The sequence below is a fragment of the Littorina saxatilis genome, linkage group LG8 (assembly GCF_037325665.1).
Source record: "Littorina saxatilis isolate snail1 linkage group LG8, US_GU_Lsax_2.0, whole genome shotgun sequence".
In the NCBI taxonomy this organism is placed as follows: Eukaryota; Metazoa; Mollusca; class Gastropoda; order Littorinimorpha; family Littorinidae; genus Littorina; species Littorina saxatilis.
The window spans coordinates 28,189,871-28,206,465 of NC_090252.1; the positions used below are offsets into that span (position 1 = coordinate 28,189,871).

Here is a 16,595-nt window from a genome sequence, read left to right on the forward strand (position 1 = left end):
TAGAAGCAAGTATAACAAGCTTGTATTAACAACCTTGTATCGATTGAACATTGGATTTTCCTTCTTTGAGCCATGTGACGTCAGAGTCCGACAAAAACTCATATTAAGCCGACTAACCGAGACTGCAAACGAGTGCATGTTAGTGTCCGTTCATTCGTAAAAAATGGTAGGAATTTTAACTGAAAACGATCGATACATATATATATAAATGTTGCTTGTATTTTTTGACCAAAATATGACATTTTACAAAGATATCGACAGTCATTGTTCACCTCGACCGCTGGCTCTCAATCTGTGTAAAATGTTTCTCGTTTATGCTTTCCTGTTATAAATGTCTTCGTTTTCCCTCCTGGCTTGCTGAAGAAGTAAAAAAAAAAAACACACAGCCATATCTTGTGTCACTAACCTCCTTTTTGTTCTTCGTGGTCTCTAACAACGGTGTCGATACAACTTCGACACAGTCGCTCCACTTCATCATCTGAGATAAAATGAAAAGAAATCGTGTGACGCGAAAACAAAACATTCAGTCAATATGTTGGCCTAAAACTAGATTATCAACACTGAAAACCCCGGATCACTCATACGGAGACAGTGAGGCTTGGCTAGTCGAAACTTGACCAAAATGCAACAACAACAAAAACACCCATCTTTTAATGAATGGATACAAAAGCACCGAGGTGTGGGTGGTGCGCGCGCACGATCCTCGATGTTGTAAGTCACTGTGTGTACGTGTGTGTGTGAGTGTGTGTGTGTTGAGATTTTCAATCCTTAGTATCACTCCGCACATAGGGTTGTACCTATATTCAAAGCAGAATGTGCCTGCCCGAATGACCCCTCCCCCCCCCCCCCTCTCTCTCCCTCTCTCTCTTTGATTGTGCGTGTTTTTGATAAAAAGGAGCGTATGAAACATCCGTAACATTGAATGCTTTTGCTTGGCCTAATATGTGGTATAAATATGGTGGATGCTCTGAGTCTGGATATAGTATTTGTGGTGATTCGCAACCATGACCTTTCAAACCAGAAGGAAGTAATCTAGACAAATTCAGAGTCATGCATACCTTTCGACGGTTCGCTTGCCTTGGTGGATGGTTTACCACAGGCGCAGCACGGATCTGCAATCACGTAATAGACACAACCAAGTTAAAAGCAAGTATAACAAGCTTGTATTAACAACCTTGTATCGATTGAACATTGGATTTCCCTTCTTTGAGCCATGTGACGTCAGAGTCCGACAAAAACTCATATTTAGCCGACTAGCCGAGACTACAAACGAGTGCATGTTAGTGTCCGTTCAATCGTAACAAATGATAATAATTTTAACTGAAATCGATCGATACATAAATGTTGCTTGTATTTTTTGATCAAAATATGACATTTTACAAAGATATCGACAGTCATTGTTCACCTCGACCGCTGGCTCTCAATCTGTGTAAAATGTTTCTCGTTTATCCTTTCCTGTTATAAATGTCTTCGTTTTCCCTCCTTGCTTGCTGAAGAAGTAAAAAAAAAGAAAACACAGCCATATCGTGTGTCACTAACCTCCTTTTTGTTCTTCGTGGTCTCTAACAACGGTGTCGATACAACTTCGACACAGTCGCTCCACTTCATCGTCTGAAATGAAATGAAAAGAAATGTTTTGCTATCGGAATGTGTATTGATTATCATTTCAAGAACGTGTCCATAAGCAATCTGCTTGTTAACGTTCTTAATGTTGTTATTGTTTGAAACGTGTGTATGAGAAATTGAATAAAACACGCTTAAACCAAATGAAAAGAAATCGTGTGACGCGACAACAAAACATTTAGTCAATATGTTGGCCTGAAACTAAATGATCAACACTGAAAACCCCTGATCATTCATACGGAGACAGTGATGTTTGGCTAGTCGAAACTTGACTAGTGCACACACACAAAAATTAATGGATACAAAAGGACTGAGGTGGTGGTTGTGCAAGCGCACGATCCTAGATGTTGTAAGTGTGTCAGTGTGCCGGCGTGTGTGTGTGTGTGTGTTAGTGTGTGTGTGTGTGTGTTAGTGTGTGTGTGTGTATGTGTGTGTGTGTGTGTGTGTGTGTGTGTGTGTGTGTGATGAGAGTTTCAATGCTTGGTTTCACTCCGCACATAGGGTAATACCTTTACTTAAAGGCAGAATGTGCCTGCCCGAGTGCCGCCTCCCCCCTCCCCCTCTCTCTCTTTCTGAATGTGCGTGTTTTTTTTTTAATTGCTAGGCCATTGGCCCCGTAATATAGAGAGAGAGGTGTGTATGTGTCTGTGACTCCACATCTCCAGTTGTCGCCCTCATTGTCCACTTCTTTTTCTTTATTTTTCTTCTCTTTTTATTGTTTTTCATCCTCTCTTCTCTTGCTTGTCCCGACGCTTGTTCCTTTTCCCAGTATGCTCCCACGCCGCCCCGTCCCAGCACTCACTGCAACATCCACCCCTGAACTTCGTTCCGCCGCCAGACTTGTCGAATTAATGAGTCAACCAGTGCTGGTCAGACACCTGGGCACCCTCACAAATTTACAGACACTCCAGGGAAGGATGTCAGGCCGCTGCGGTAGGCTACCCTCCGAAGATGACACTGTAGGCTACCGCTGCTGAGTCACTTCGACGGTGTTCAGTATTGGTCATGTTCCGAGCTAACGGACGCAGGCCGCTTCCTACTAATAAGCCTTACGACACTGACTGTTTAAGTCGCTGAGCCAGACTGAGTGAGCGTCTCCTCAGAGAGCAGACCGCCACTGCGTCCTTCCGTCGACCCCCCCGGAGCATCACACGTTGAAGGCTGGCAGCAGAATATTCAGGGATGGCTTGAAAAGACCACCGAGACCAAGGTCACCATTAGAGCTCTGAGCAGGAAGGATCACAAGAGCCAAGACAAGTTTTTATTTGTTGCGCTTTCTGAGTCAACCAGTGTTGGTCACCCTCACAATCGCATTCGTGAAGTGAATGACACTCGGCTGTGTAATCCCAGCCTTCCCATTGGAACTATAGCACTTCCACTCTGGGTTGGAGTCGACCGAGGCCCGAAAAACCTACGTGAATTTCAAGACTTGCAGTAGAGTCTTACTCTGCCCGTAAAAAACTTTTTACCATTTACTTGAACATGCAGATATAAGGAAACGGAATGAATCTGTTCTCAAAGTCAAAATTATTACGATTTTGCCTCAGTTTAAAAACATGCTCTGTCATGGTTCTTTCTGTAAAAGTTGGTACCTTGCAACAACTTCCTTGAATTTAAAAGACAGTTTTTGAATGCTAGATCTACCTAGATATGTATCGCGTTTCATTCCAGACTCCTCTCTTTGTTTGTATTGTTTGCTGTTTATAATAATGATAATAATAACTGGATATTTTTAAGTGCCTAACCCTATGGCTCTAGGCCCTTTACAGAATACCGTGTGAGATGGAATTTTTTGGGCCAGTAGATCGCTGCCATTTCGGCGCATATTTACCTTTCAAGGGCCTATTATTCCAAGTCACACGGGTATTTGGTGGACATTTTTATCTTAAGCGAAAGACACAGACATGTTATCTTAAGCCTAAACAATTTTGCCAGGAAAGATCCTTTTGTCAATCGTGGGATCTGTAACGTGCACACCCCAATGTAGTGTACACGAAGGGACCTCGGTTTTTTGTCTCATCCGAAAAACTAGCACTTGAACCCACCACCTAGGTTAGGAAAGGGGGAAGAAAATTGCCAACCCCCTGACCCAGGGTCGAACTCGCAACCTCTCGCTTCCGAGGCAAGTGCGCTTACCACTCGGCCACCCACGCACTATCATGATTCGCTAATGTCTGTAACGTTTGGTAAACTTACCTTCCAACAGTTTCCTTGTCTGTGTTGGCATTTTCTTTCAAGGCAGCACAACGTAAGATTAGATTCTTTTGGACAGCAGGTAAGAATGCGAGTTTTGAGACAACGACAGTCGTCCAAAGAAAGCTTGCTGTGGAATTTTGTTCTACATAATGGTACATGTGATTCTGTATTTTTCTGCGGTTAATGTTAGTGGTTCCTTTTTTCCTCTGTTGGTTTCTTCCTCCTGAGTTGATCGTTATCACTCAAACAAGACCATCAGATTCAAAGAGTACCTCGATCAGTTGCTCCTCAAAATGGACTGTGAATAGTGTTTTAACTGTGTTGACCATCGGAATTATTTTAAGAACCAAGCTAAGCTGCTGGAGTCACTTGACATGTTTCGCATAGTGTAGGGTTCCCGTGCTGCATAGGTAAAGTGGCTTGTATAACCTGACTATTCAGTATCAACACACTGTTTATATTTGTGTAGGTTGTAGTAATCACAACTAATCGCATTTTGCCTTTTGTTTCAGAAAGGATTGATAAGCTACAACAAGATCGACGCTATGTCAGATATGCCTCAGCCACATGACGACTTCCGAATTTAGATCCACTCGGCATGGTGACAAGTCTTGATGAAAAGTATAAGACTGAGGACAGCAGTGGAAAAAGTCGCCACATGGCAGGTACCTATTGCTTAGTGTCTGCAGTGCAAAAGACAGATAAACTGATGGTAGATACCCTAAGATCTACTGCTGATTTACGACGGGCAAGCTACAATCCAGGGCAGAGAACACTGCAGCGTTGTAATCCAACTCTTCATTTGTTTCAGGAAAGGACGTCCTTACAAATTAACATTACATTTACAACTCTCTGATACAAAGACATAGTGCATAGTGCACTCTAAACAAGAGGTTGTGCTACCACAGGAACATCCCGATAATTGAGTGAGACAGGATTAAAAAGCTTCCCGGGGCTGCAGTGAGGAAGTACATGGGGTTTTTTTTGTCATTGACTTTAATAGCTTTCACATAGTCAGATAATGGTCTTCTTGGTGACCGTTCATGCCCAAGCACGCGGAGCTGCATGCCAGCAGGACAACGTGTCACTGGAAAATATCATAGACTTCGGAGTGCGAGGACCAGGGAAAATAACCTCATGTGAACCTGTCTGAGTGTGACCATCGTGACGCCCATATCTTTAACTCTTTGTCAAATGACAATTCCAAGAATGTATTATCTTGATACGCAAGCTCTAGGGTAGGTTAATGATTGTAGATAAACTTTGCCATGATATTATGCTGATGCAGTTTAAAAGTGTGTCTGTGTGTGCGTGCGTGTTTGTGCGGTCGTGTGTGTGTGTGTGTGTGTGTGTGTGTGTGTGTGTGTGTGTGTGTGTGTGTGTGTGTGAGGATTGCACAAAATCTCCTTCAGGGACAACTACACCAACAACAAATACACAGTCATTTTATCTGTTTGCCTTCTTTTGAAAATTATACATGGAGTAGGTGTGTGTGTGTGTGTGTGTGTGTGTGTGTGTGTGTGTGTGTGTGTGTGTGTGTGTGTGTGTGTGTGTGTGACGGAGTTTGTGTTACTGTTTGTCGATTTCTTACGGGAGCCTTGAAGGCTTCGCCTCTTGTTAATCTAAAGATACTTTCGCGGTTGAGATTACTTCCACCGACGAAGATTTCACGCTTAATTCTCGAAAACGGGTGCAAACTGATATACCATAATCATGTGATGCAGTTCATTTGTGCCAAATCTTTTAATCCGCAAATTGCATGCAGTTTGAATGCACAATCATACATTCTGGAGATTTCACCTAAAAAAGAAGATTCGTCCTAATAAATCTTTCAGTACAAATCTGATTCCTCTCCGACCCAGTCTCCGACTGACAGTTGCACACTTTGAAGCAAGGTCAGGGTGGAAAGATGTTTTCACAGACGGAGACTACTGAAAAGTAGTCATATCCAAGTTTACACGATTGCAAATTTAAAGAACCAGAATTAATTTTATTTATGACTGAAGGGTTTACAGCTTCTCAATGAGCGGAGTAGAATTATATGTCTGTGGACTATAACATTTCCAGCTGGAAGAAACATAAAAGTTGACAAACCTAATGACGAGAGTTGTTGGTCACTCTACATAATTATTGGGTTGTTTGAAGACAATCAACAAAACAGAACTGACACAGAAAATAAGAATACAATCAGAATAAAATACTGAAGAGGGAACACTTGCCTTCTTTTGTGGGTTTTGATTCGGATGACAGCACGCCACTCGAGAAGCTTGTCTGCGTCGCCTTCACCTGATAACAAGTACAATTAACATGAGGCCAACAAAATGACTTTCATTTCTTTCGAAATAGCTGAATTACGTGTTTAAACATGCCCACAGTTGTTGGTGTTTTTCCTTTTTTTTTTCTTCAGACCAGCTGAGGAGTGCTGGAGTGATTTTTGTTTTATTGTTTCCCCAAATAGCTGATGGCTAAAAAGACAACATGGTTGCTGTAGTCTAATACAGAATGATGACAACATGATCAACACCCCTCTCATCCCTTATATTTTGTATGTCGTTATACTTGTAAAGAATTGGATATTACAGATATGTTTTTGCCACTAAAATCCGGTGGTGCATTGAGGGTCCCAAGCAATGGAACTAAAATTACGATTTCATTTTACGGGCTCACAATTTATTACTGAACAGTATCACCATTGATCGAATGAACACTTTTGAATTGCCTTCAGGTAATTCTAAACTTACATACATGCATGGCAGTTGAGCATGCGTACAATGCATACACATACAAACACTTTTCTGCTATACGATCAGGATGTTATAAGATAACAGTATGCCTACATATAGATTTATTGAAGTGTACCGGTGTATGTGATGTTATTAATATGTTTAGATGTCAGACAAACATATTTTATAAAAAAAATAAAAATAAAAATAAACACTTTTCTGCTACTTTCTTTCGTCTGCTCTTTTCTACCGTTAGTTAAAGATATAACTGTGTACTCTAAATCCGCGATGGGTAAGGAAGGGCCCAGGAGCAGCAATCGCGTGTATGTAAATAATAATGCTTGCAAATTCGTTCCCACGACGTTTTAAACGCAGGCTCTGATTACTTCGAATTATTTTCAAGGGTACATGAATCGAATTTCTAAGATTCGTATATATGCATCCCTAACAAAGAGATAGAGAGATAAGGCGTGACCTCCAACTTACTCCAAAAAAAGAGTCTCTCGAGTTTCGTGGCGTTTTAATATTTCTTCCTGGCTGATCAAAACCTCTCCACGGATCATCAAAACCTTGCTCCCCCTCATCAGCTCCAACCCCTCTGGCGAAGTCAAAGAGATACCTGAAGAGGCTAGAGGCGTTCCTGGACAAAGGGAGGTCATCAAAAGAGGATGCCAGGCTGGATTCCATGTCAAGGGAGGTGTTGTAGCTCTGCTCATAGCAGTCGTCACACATAGGGAAGCGCTCCTTGGACGACGAACAATGCACGATCGTGGACCAGTCATTCTCGTCCATCGCTCCGACAGTATACAGCTCTTGTTCACTCCACTGCGTGGCCATGTTGATGAACGGATCAGCGTAGCGGTCTCTTGCATCATACTCATAAGGGAGGGTATGTAGGTGAAGCGGACACGCCTTGGCCCAGTAAGCATCCTGTCTTGAGGGCCGGTTGCTCCTGTGGTCTGAGCGGGCGTCATCAGCGACTGGCGTGCGGGGCTGCTGCCTGTAAGCAGGTCCAGCCCGGCCCATCACGGGACCCTGCTCCTGCTCGAACCTGAGGATGATTTGGTGGGGGCAGATGGCCTGGGGCTTCGTGCAGGGAGGCATGTAAGGGTTGTGGGGGCAGACACAGGGGCAGGCAGGGGTGACGTTAGGAACAAGAACTCTGGGCTGTACGCATTCGTTGCCCCATGCCTGTAGTGCGCGCGTAGTGAGGTCGCAGCAGGTGCAGATGGGGACTCTTCGCTGCGACTCGGGATCTTTCTGCACGCCCACCCTGGCGGTTGTTTTGGAAGGAGGTGGCCTCGGGGCTGCGTGTACAGCAAAGGATGTGACAGAGCCAGATTGACTCCAGGTCCAGGTAGACGACGGAGTAGGGGGAGGGGTAGACGGTATGATGATCGAGGTTATGGTAAAGTACTCGCCGCTATCTGTTTGTTCTTGTGCTTGGCTTTCCTTGCTTTCGGGGTATCCGTCTTTCGGAGCAAGTCCGCGTCCACACTGATCGCAATGAGTGTCCGGCGTAGTCCGGACTTCTCTGATTGCTTCCTCTTTTGGGGTGGAACATGTGCAAGGTACACATTCACTTATGTATTCATCTGCTAGGGCCTCTTCGTTTAGAAGATGCTCCTTTACAGTGGTCGGACAAGTGAAGCCCTCGTTTCGTATATTTTCCTTTGGACAGGTACACTTTTCTTTGTTGTTTCCAGCATTTTCTTCCCTACCCTCGCTTTCCCCACCCCCTACTGTAGGCATGCAAGTAGGATCAGAAATAGATACCTGGTCTGACGCTTGTTCTGCAAAACAGAGAAACATCATATTTCTTGATCAACAGAAAAGTCATGCAAGCAGAAAACTTACCTAAAGCTTCTGAAATCCCTGCTTAACAATAACACACAATCAGGGGAATTATTAAATCGCTTGACTAAAGTCTGCCAACCCGAGGCGTTAGTTTGCATGCAATGACAGATACTTAGAAAATGTATCGTAATGATTGATCAGTATTGGTTTCAGGAAGCGTCGTTTGAGGGGGAGGCCCAACAGCGTTGACAAGTTGGGTTGCATATTATAGCGAAGGTTTCAATCTTCTGACCTACCGTGATTTGCAATTTGTAAACCTTGAGCTGCACCATTGACCGTTTCCTTTTCTTGTATTATTCCTTATACAAGTTATAATGGTCGAGTAGCTGATAGCCGAGTAACTGAGGATCGAGTAAAAGTTACATAACATAACTCAGAGGGGGAATGGGGGGGGAGGGGGGGGGTTCATATCTGCCATGCCAGTAAATACTAATAGCTGGAATACATGTACTACAAACCAAATACAATATTGAACGATCGGACCAAATAAGTATACACTCAAAAGAGCCTCATGGCGATGCAAAATCTAATTAATACACACACACACACACACACACACACACACACACACACACACACACACACACACAGTCACTTACACACAAACCATAGGGTAGCATGGGGCAACCATTTTTATTTATTCACCAATTACCCATTTTTAATTGTTCACCAAAAAGATTCTTTTGGCTAAAGCACACAGGATTTTCTCTTTTGGATTTCTGACCACCCCACGATCAAGATATCGATACACACACTGTTTTATGTTTTGACTTTCGATACTGATTGTTTTTGCGCATAGTCTTAGCAGTCACAGCGACACACTTGCCCGTAACCAGACCCATGTGTTTGGACTCAAATTGGATCCCGGATTTTCGACCATTATTTGCTTGCAATGAGAGTGGTTTGCCTTTAGCTTGCCCCATGCTACATAGAGAGAACCAGGCCCGGCAGTCATTCCCTACCTGCTTTTCTTCCCGTCTGCGGCGAAGAGGCCACAGGTCTCCCTCCCGGTGGCCTGCAGTGACAGCACCGCGCGTTGTCACACGGCATTCCCCCAGGACCCGTGGAGTGTTGGCAGGAATCTTCTGCAGCCGTAGTACCGGCCTGCCGCGGCATGTTGTGAGGCACGCAGAAGGGACACGCTTCGGGCGACCGGGAACCGAGAGGCGGCGTCTGTCGGCACGTGCATGTCGCCTGGCCGTCCGGCATGAAAGCGTGTGGAGGCGTGAAGCGGTAGGAGGGCGACGAGTCTCCGTGTCGCTGCGGGGTCAGGGCGTATGGTGACGAGCATTTATTGCGCGGGGGCGAACTTGCAGGGCTGACTCGGGATTGCTTCTCCGCAGGCTCGTAATCCTTGTGCATGCAGCGGCGTGGGCTCTGGCTCGCAGGCACGGGATCCTTGTTCTTGCAACAGCCCGGGCTCTGATTCCCAGGCACGTTATCCCTGTGCTTGTAGCAAACCAGGCTCTTGTCCGCAGGCGCTTGATCCCTGTTGCAACAGCGCGGGCTCTGGTTCGCAGGCGCGTTATCCCTGTTCTTGCAACAGCCTGGGCTCTGATTCCCAGGCTCATAATCCTTGTGCATGCAGCAGCGCGGGCTCTGATTCCCAGGCACGGGATCCTTGTTCTTGCAACAGCCTGGGCTCTGATTCCCAGGCTCATAATCCTTGTGCATGCAGCAGCGCGGGCTCTGATTCCCAGGCACGTTATCCTTGTTCTTGCAACAGCCCGGGCTCTGATTCCCAGGCACGTTATCCTTGTTCTTGCAACAGTCGGGGCTCTGGTTCCCAGGCGCGTTATCCTTGTTCTTGCAACAGCCGGGGCTCTGATTCCCAGGCACGTTATCCTTGTTCTTGCAACAGTCGGGGCTCTGGTTCCCAGGCGCGTTATCCTTGTTCTTGCAACAGCCGGGGCTCTGATTCCCAGGCACGTTATCCTTGTTCTTGCAACAGTCGGGGCTCTGGTTCCCAGGCGCGTTATCCTTGTTCTTGCAACAGCCCGGGCTCTGATTCCCAGGCACGTTATCCTTGTTCTTGCAACAGCCCGGGCTCTGGTTCTCAGTTGCGTGATTCCTGTTGCAACAGCGCGGGCTCTGGTTCCCAGGCACATTATCCTTGTTCTTGCAACAGCCCGGGGTCTGGTTCGCAGGTGCGGGAATCTTGTTACAGCAGTCCGGCTTGGGTGATAGAGTTGATTCGACCGTCTGAGTCTGCGCGACGTTGCACTGTGTTGGGCTGGTAGACGGCGTGGGCGAGTGAACCGGGAACGGGGGGGTGGGGGGGCGGTCTGGACACGCCTGCACTCCAGCGTCTATTCCGGGGGACAAGCATATGGTGGGTACAGGAGTGGGTTCTGGGGAGGGTGTGTGCACTGGACACGCCTGCACTCCAGCGTCTATTCCGGGGGACAAGCATATGGTGGCTACAGGAGTGGGTTCTGGGGAGGGTGTGTGCACTGGACACATCTGGGTCCCGGCGTCCATTCCAAAGCACACCTGTGTCCCCGCGTCTTGCCCCGGGTCCTGGGTTTGAACCTCGCAGGAGTACATCTTGGGCTTGGGCTCCACCTCCGAGATTCTCGCCACCTGTCATAGACAGCACACACGTGAAAGCATACACACACACACACACACACACAAGTGCACGCGCTCGCCGCACACACAGTGACACACACACACACACACACACACACACACACACACACACACACACACAGAGGTTTCAACATAAGAACAAAGCAGATGAGTTGTTCTTCAGTACTGGTGACAGAGAGGGGGAAAAGTGGTCAAAATTTAAACCTGTAGTTTTGTTTTTGAAATATAGCTTTTTACAAAGCAGAAACACTGTAATATCTGATTTACAAAAGAAACAAGAGGCGAAGCCATCAAGGCTCACGTAAGAAATCGACAAACAGTAACACAAACTCAATCACTCCGTCACACACACACACACACACACACACACACACACACACACACACACACACACACACACACACACACACACACACACACACACACACACAGAAAGAGCATAGGTGAAACTGTGCAAGAAAGCGAGACACTAGATCTAGATCTGTCTGTCTGCATGTAGCCTACTGCACGGGGGATAACCGGCTATACAGTGGTAAGCTGGTGTACGGTGAGTAACACTCGATTCGGCCTGCATTTTCCCGTTTTTCCACAAAGTTGTTGATTTCTGTCTGGATTAAAGGTGACCTACTGCATCTGCGATGACTAACTTTGTTTCGAAATGCATAATATGTTGAAGAAGGATTTGCGTTTTCCCGTATTTAAATGTTAAAACGAGAAATCGTGGTGACGAAGCACCGGAAATGGCTGCTCGGTGGGTTTCAAATGTAGAAATACGCTTGTTTTTACAAAACCAGCTCGTATTCAGCTTCAGTACGGGAGTCTTAGTGACAAAGGAATCATACTTGATAAAAAGGAGTGCTATTGTTGGGTTGGAATCATTCGTTAGAGCGTGTAGGCGAGAGGCGGTCAAATATGCGAGATGATCGTACACCGGGTTGAAGACCGTCGCAAATGGGGCCTCAGACGCAAAATCCGGTTTGATGCATAATTTTCTGTTAAACTAGATATTCGAACACTCTCTCTCTCTCACTTCCTCTTTCTGTCTCTGCCTGTCTGTCTCTCTGTCTCTGTCTCCGTCTCTCTCTCTCAGCAGTCTCTCACTGTTTCGTCACTGAATAGTCGTCGGTTGCTAATTATCATTATTATGGTGAGCTTATATAGCGCGAACCGCAATTAACTGTGCTCTCCGCGCTTTACATACTAATTTCTGCCGTGTGAAATGGAATTTTTTACAGACAGACAGACAAACAAACATTTTTTACACACAATATATAACGCATTCACATCGACCAGCAAACCTCAAGCCTGTTAGGCGAAACTTTACCTTTCACGGCCTTTATTCCAAGTCACACGGGTATTTTGATGGACATTTTTATCTATGCCTATACAATTTTGCCAGGAAAGACCCTTTTGTCAATCGTGAGATCTTTAACGTGCACACCCAATATAGTGTACACGAAGGGACCTCGGTTTTTCGTCTCATCCGAAAGACTAGCACTTGAACCCACCACCTAGGTTAGGAAAGGGGGGGAGAAAATAGCGGCCTGACCCAGAGTCGATCACACAACCTCTCGATTCCGAGCGCAAGTGCGTTACCACTCGGCCACCCAGTCCACTAATCCCCCCCCCCCCCCCCACTTTTACCTTCAATATAATGTTGAATTGGTGTGGCTGTCATCCGTTAGCCAGCCAGCATAGAACAATACACAATACTTTGGGGGAAAGGAGGCACACGATTAGGAGGTAGTTGTCCTGGATCATGACTTTTTTCAGGCAACGAAGTCATTCGGCGCTTAGTGTTTTCCGGGTAATTTTGTACGAGTCCATCTCTCAACATAGAGCGAACTCACGTGATCCAATCTTATCATGAGCTAGTACAAAATGCTGCGGAAAAAAATGTAAGAAGGTTTTCTGCAATAAAAGGACAGCACCGTTTTACCGCAGCATTATTTATTTAAATTTTACTGCAGTAAAATGTTTTGCTGCGGAAAAAAAGATGCTTCGGCGGATGATAACATTATTCAGAAATGCTGCAGAAAACCCGTTTTTCTGCTGTATTTCTGTTTTTTCCGCAGAATAGCTGAATGAAGTCATAATCCGAAAAGGATGGATATGTAGTCTCTGTTTCCGCGGCCTTTTATACTTGCTCATTATCACTTGAGTTGTCTCTCTGTTGAGAGATGGACTCGTCCTAAATTACCGAGAATTTTCGGAGCGCCGAATGAGTTCGTTGTCGGAAGTTCAAAGTTGCAAAATTACGCTGGTAACACACTTACCTGTCAGCAGCATTATCAAATTTGCATAGACGGACGCAGTAGTCCACTTCGTTTTCGATTTGCTTCAAAAATTATTCTCGCTTCTGATTGGGGCACTGTGGAGCAAGCTATTATATCCTGAGGGGGGGGGGGGGGGGGGCGGCGACGGATACAAACGCTACTTATCAAGATCGTTAGTTTTTCTGGGTAAAAAAAAACCTGTCACAGGTTATTCGGAAGAAACAAGTATTCCCAATAAATCCGCGGAAAAACATGTAAACATTATGTTGCGGAAAAACTACTTTCAGATGGAAACGAGGCAAACCATTAGGATGTAATTTTCCTTAGCGTACGTATTATCACTTTTTCAGTTTTCCTGCGAAAAACCCCACAGAAATGATGTAGAAAAAAACGGTTTATCTGCAGCATTTTTGAATTAATGTCATCATCCGCAGAAGCATAGTTTTTTTCCGCAGCAAAGGTTTTCTAAAGCAAATGTTTACATATTTTTCCGCGGCATTATTGGGAAACACTTATTTTTCTTTTTACCCAGAAAACACTGCGCGCCGAAGGACTTCGTTGAATAAAGTCATAATCCGCTAAGGACGACTACCTCCTAACCATATGCCTCCTTTCCCCCTCAAAGTATTGCTGACTGGCTAACAGATGACAGCCACTCCTATTCAACATTATACATGTATTGAAGGTTAATCGGGAGGAGGGGAGGAGGGGGTAGGGGGGGGGGGGGGCATTTTAGCAACCGACGACTATTCAGTGACGTACAGAGAGAGACTGCTGAGAGAGAGAGAGAGAGAGAGAGAGAGAGAGAGAGAGAGAGAGAGAGAGAGAGAGAGAGGCAGAGAGAGAGAGACAGAGACAGAGAGAGACAGAGACTGAGAATGTTCTAAAAGTCTAGTTTAACAGAAACGTATGCATCAAACCGGATTATGCGTCTGCGGCCCCATTCGCTACGGTCTTCAACCCGGTGTACGATCATCTCGCATATTTGACCGCCTCTCGCCTGCACGCTATAACGAATGATTCCAACCCGACAATAGCACTCCTTTGCATCAAGTATGATTCCTTTGTCACTAAGACTCCCGTACCGAAGCTGAATACGAGCTGGTTTTGTAAAAACAAGCGCATTTCTACATTTGAAACCCACCGAGCAGCCATTTCCGGTGCTTCGTCACCACGATTTTTCGTTTTAACATTTAAATACGGGAAAACGCAAATCCTTCTTCAACATATTATGCATTTCGAAACAAAGTTAGTCATCGCAGATGCAGTAGGTCACCTTTAATCCAGACAGAAATCAACAACTTTGTGGTAAAACGGGAAAATGCAGGCCGAATCGAGTGTTACTCACCGTACACCAGCTTACCACTGTATAGCCGGTTATCCCCCGTGTACTGTCTTACAGGGACACGACTGCCAACTAGACAAGTCTCGGCCCGCTCAAAATAATAATGACCGAGACTTTCAGTACTTCCTTCGCGTGACGTCTAACCCTCTTACGTCATAATGTGACGTCAATGTAATGTGACGTCTTCAAATGTTAGAGTTTCTACCACAGACATACACACGCACGCACGCACGCACGCACATACGCACATACGCACGCACGCACAGACAGACAAAGTTACGATCGCATAGGCTACACTTACGTGAGCCAAAAATCACTTGTTCACATGGTTCTTACATAATCTTACTTTTAAAGCTGGTTTTTGTGTGTCTGTGTGTATGTTTGCTATATAACGACAGGCTCCGAAACGGCTGCACCGACTGAGACGGGAATTGCAGAGAATGTTCTTTTCCACTCGAGTCGTGTCATAGTGTACTTATGGAATAGCAAATTTGAAAGGATTCTTTAAACAAGAAGGGCAAAGCCCATACGACTCACATGCTTGACCTTGACCTTTACATGACCTTGACCTTGACAATCTCTTGGTCACCTGCGTTATTCCTTCCGAGGCGACGTGACGGCGCCACATTTGTTTGTTTATGGCTGTTTATCGCGAAACAACACAGTTGAAATTTGTGTGTAAAATACCACAAATGTGTGGTGAATCAGTTCGTCATCTGCGTTTCGATGGTAATTCTGTCAGATTGGAGTTACTTTGAATCGAAGGCGAGGGTAACCTGCGTTATTTGTGTGACGGCGTGAACAAATTTGATTGCAATATTTTATACAGAAAGTAACTTTCAATGATTCTGGCTCAGACTTGTATATCTGTTATGCAGTGTTTTGGTAGTGTATCTGCTTTTCTGCTATGAAGCTCATTTGGAGTGATACGCTGATCGAAGTGGGGTACCCTATGTGTGACATCAGCCGCATGCAGATTACGCCTCAGAACAATCTCGCATTTCACAAAGACAACAATAATTTGCAACATTTCAAGAACTGCATCAGTTTAATTAGATACTATTTAAACAAAAACAGCACAGACACGACCATTATCAACAACACAGAACGGGAGGTAAGTCAGCAAAGACGCTCCTAGTGTGCGTTCCCGTTTTTGGTCGCCATTTTTGCTAGCATTTTCACAGTAAATCTTAATATTTCCATATCTATTGAATGAGTGTGGTATTTTCTTTGATTGTGGCGATTCTCCTATCTCTCTGGCATGCACTGGGTGCGTTGTGACTAGTTTCTCCCCTAGACTGTATTGAAAAAATGCGTCCGTCTGAGCTGACCCCCACTTGTCACCAGTAGCAAAGAACAACTCAAATGGTCTTCGCCTTTAATTTTTTTTAATTCACGTGCACACATTTTATATAGGGACAGCAGTTAATTTTAATGATGAGGTGCATGAGTGACTCGCCGAGGCAGTATAACCAGAATGATTTGACTGACAGATCGGATGGGTCCATTGTCCCGAGTGTTACTCGATATTTAGCTGTTTGCCTAGAAAGTCAAATACTCAGAAGAGCACTGAATATAATCGGCGTGCCAATATAATCAGCCTTATAGAAATCTGGTCTGTTTCTTTGTTAGTTAGCATCACATTTATTGTTTAATTAACCTTCACCGAGCTTCCTGTGTCGTGGATGACCCAGAGCCTTATTTTTGTAAACAAACAAATAAACAATGACGTACGTCATTTGAACTACACAGCCTGTCCGGATGTTGTGGGTCGTGGACGACCCATATTAAATTAAAGAAGACATCAGTTTACAGTACAGTGTTTATCCCTATTCGGATGCCGTGGGTCGTGAACGACCCATACTCTGCAAAGAGGCGGTAAGGAGTGTATCCCTATTCGAATCCTTCTTTTGAAAGAATGGGTCGTACACGACCCACATCATCCGGACTGTGTTGTCCAAACCGTGATCCGATGAAGGTTAA

At 45.1% G+C, this 16,595-nt stretch overlaps 1 protein-coding gene across 6 annotated transcripts in view; it reads right to left on the bottom strand.

Moving 5' to 3' along the window:
• Positions 1–16,595, bottom strand: part of LOC138973212 (cell surface glycoprotein 1-like) — a 49,804-nt gene that overhangs the window by 25,780 nt on the left and 7,429 nt on the right. For 4 of the 6 annotated variants that reach the window (XM_070345926.1, XM_070345923.1, XM_070345922.1 and 1 more), the window contains exons 6-11: positions 9,362–10,982; positions 8,319–8,335; positions 6,039–6,105; positions 1,540–1,611; positions 1,059–1,112; positions 407–478 (exon numbers count right to left, since the gene is read on the bottom strand). In XM_070345926.1, coding sequence (XP_070202027.1) covers positions 407–478; positions 1,059–1,112; positions 1,540–1,611; positions 6,039–6,105; positions 8,319–8,335; positions 9,362–10,982 — 1,903 coding nt within the window. The remainder of the gene's footprint in view (positions 1–406; positions 479–1,058; positions 1,113–1,539; positions 1,612–6,038; positions 6,106–8,318; positions 8,336–9,361; positions 10,983–16,595) is intronic. The other 2 variants (XM_070345925.1, XM_070345924.1) reach the window with 2 other exon arrangements.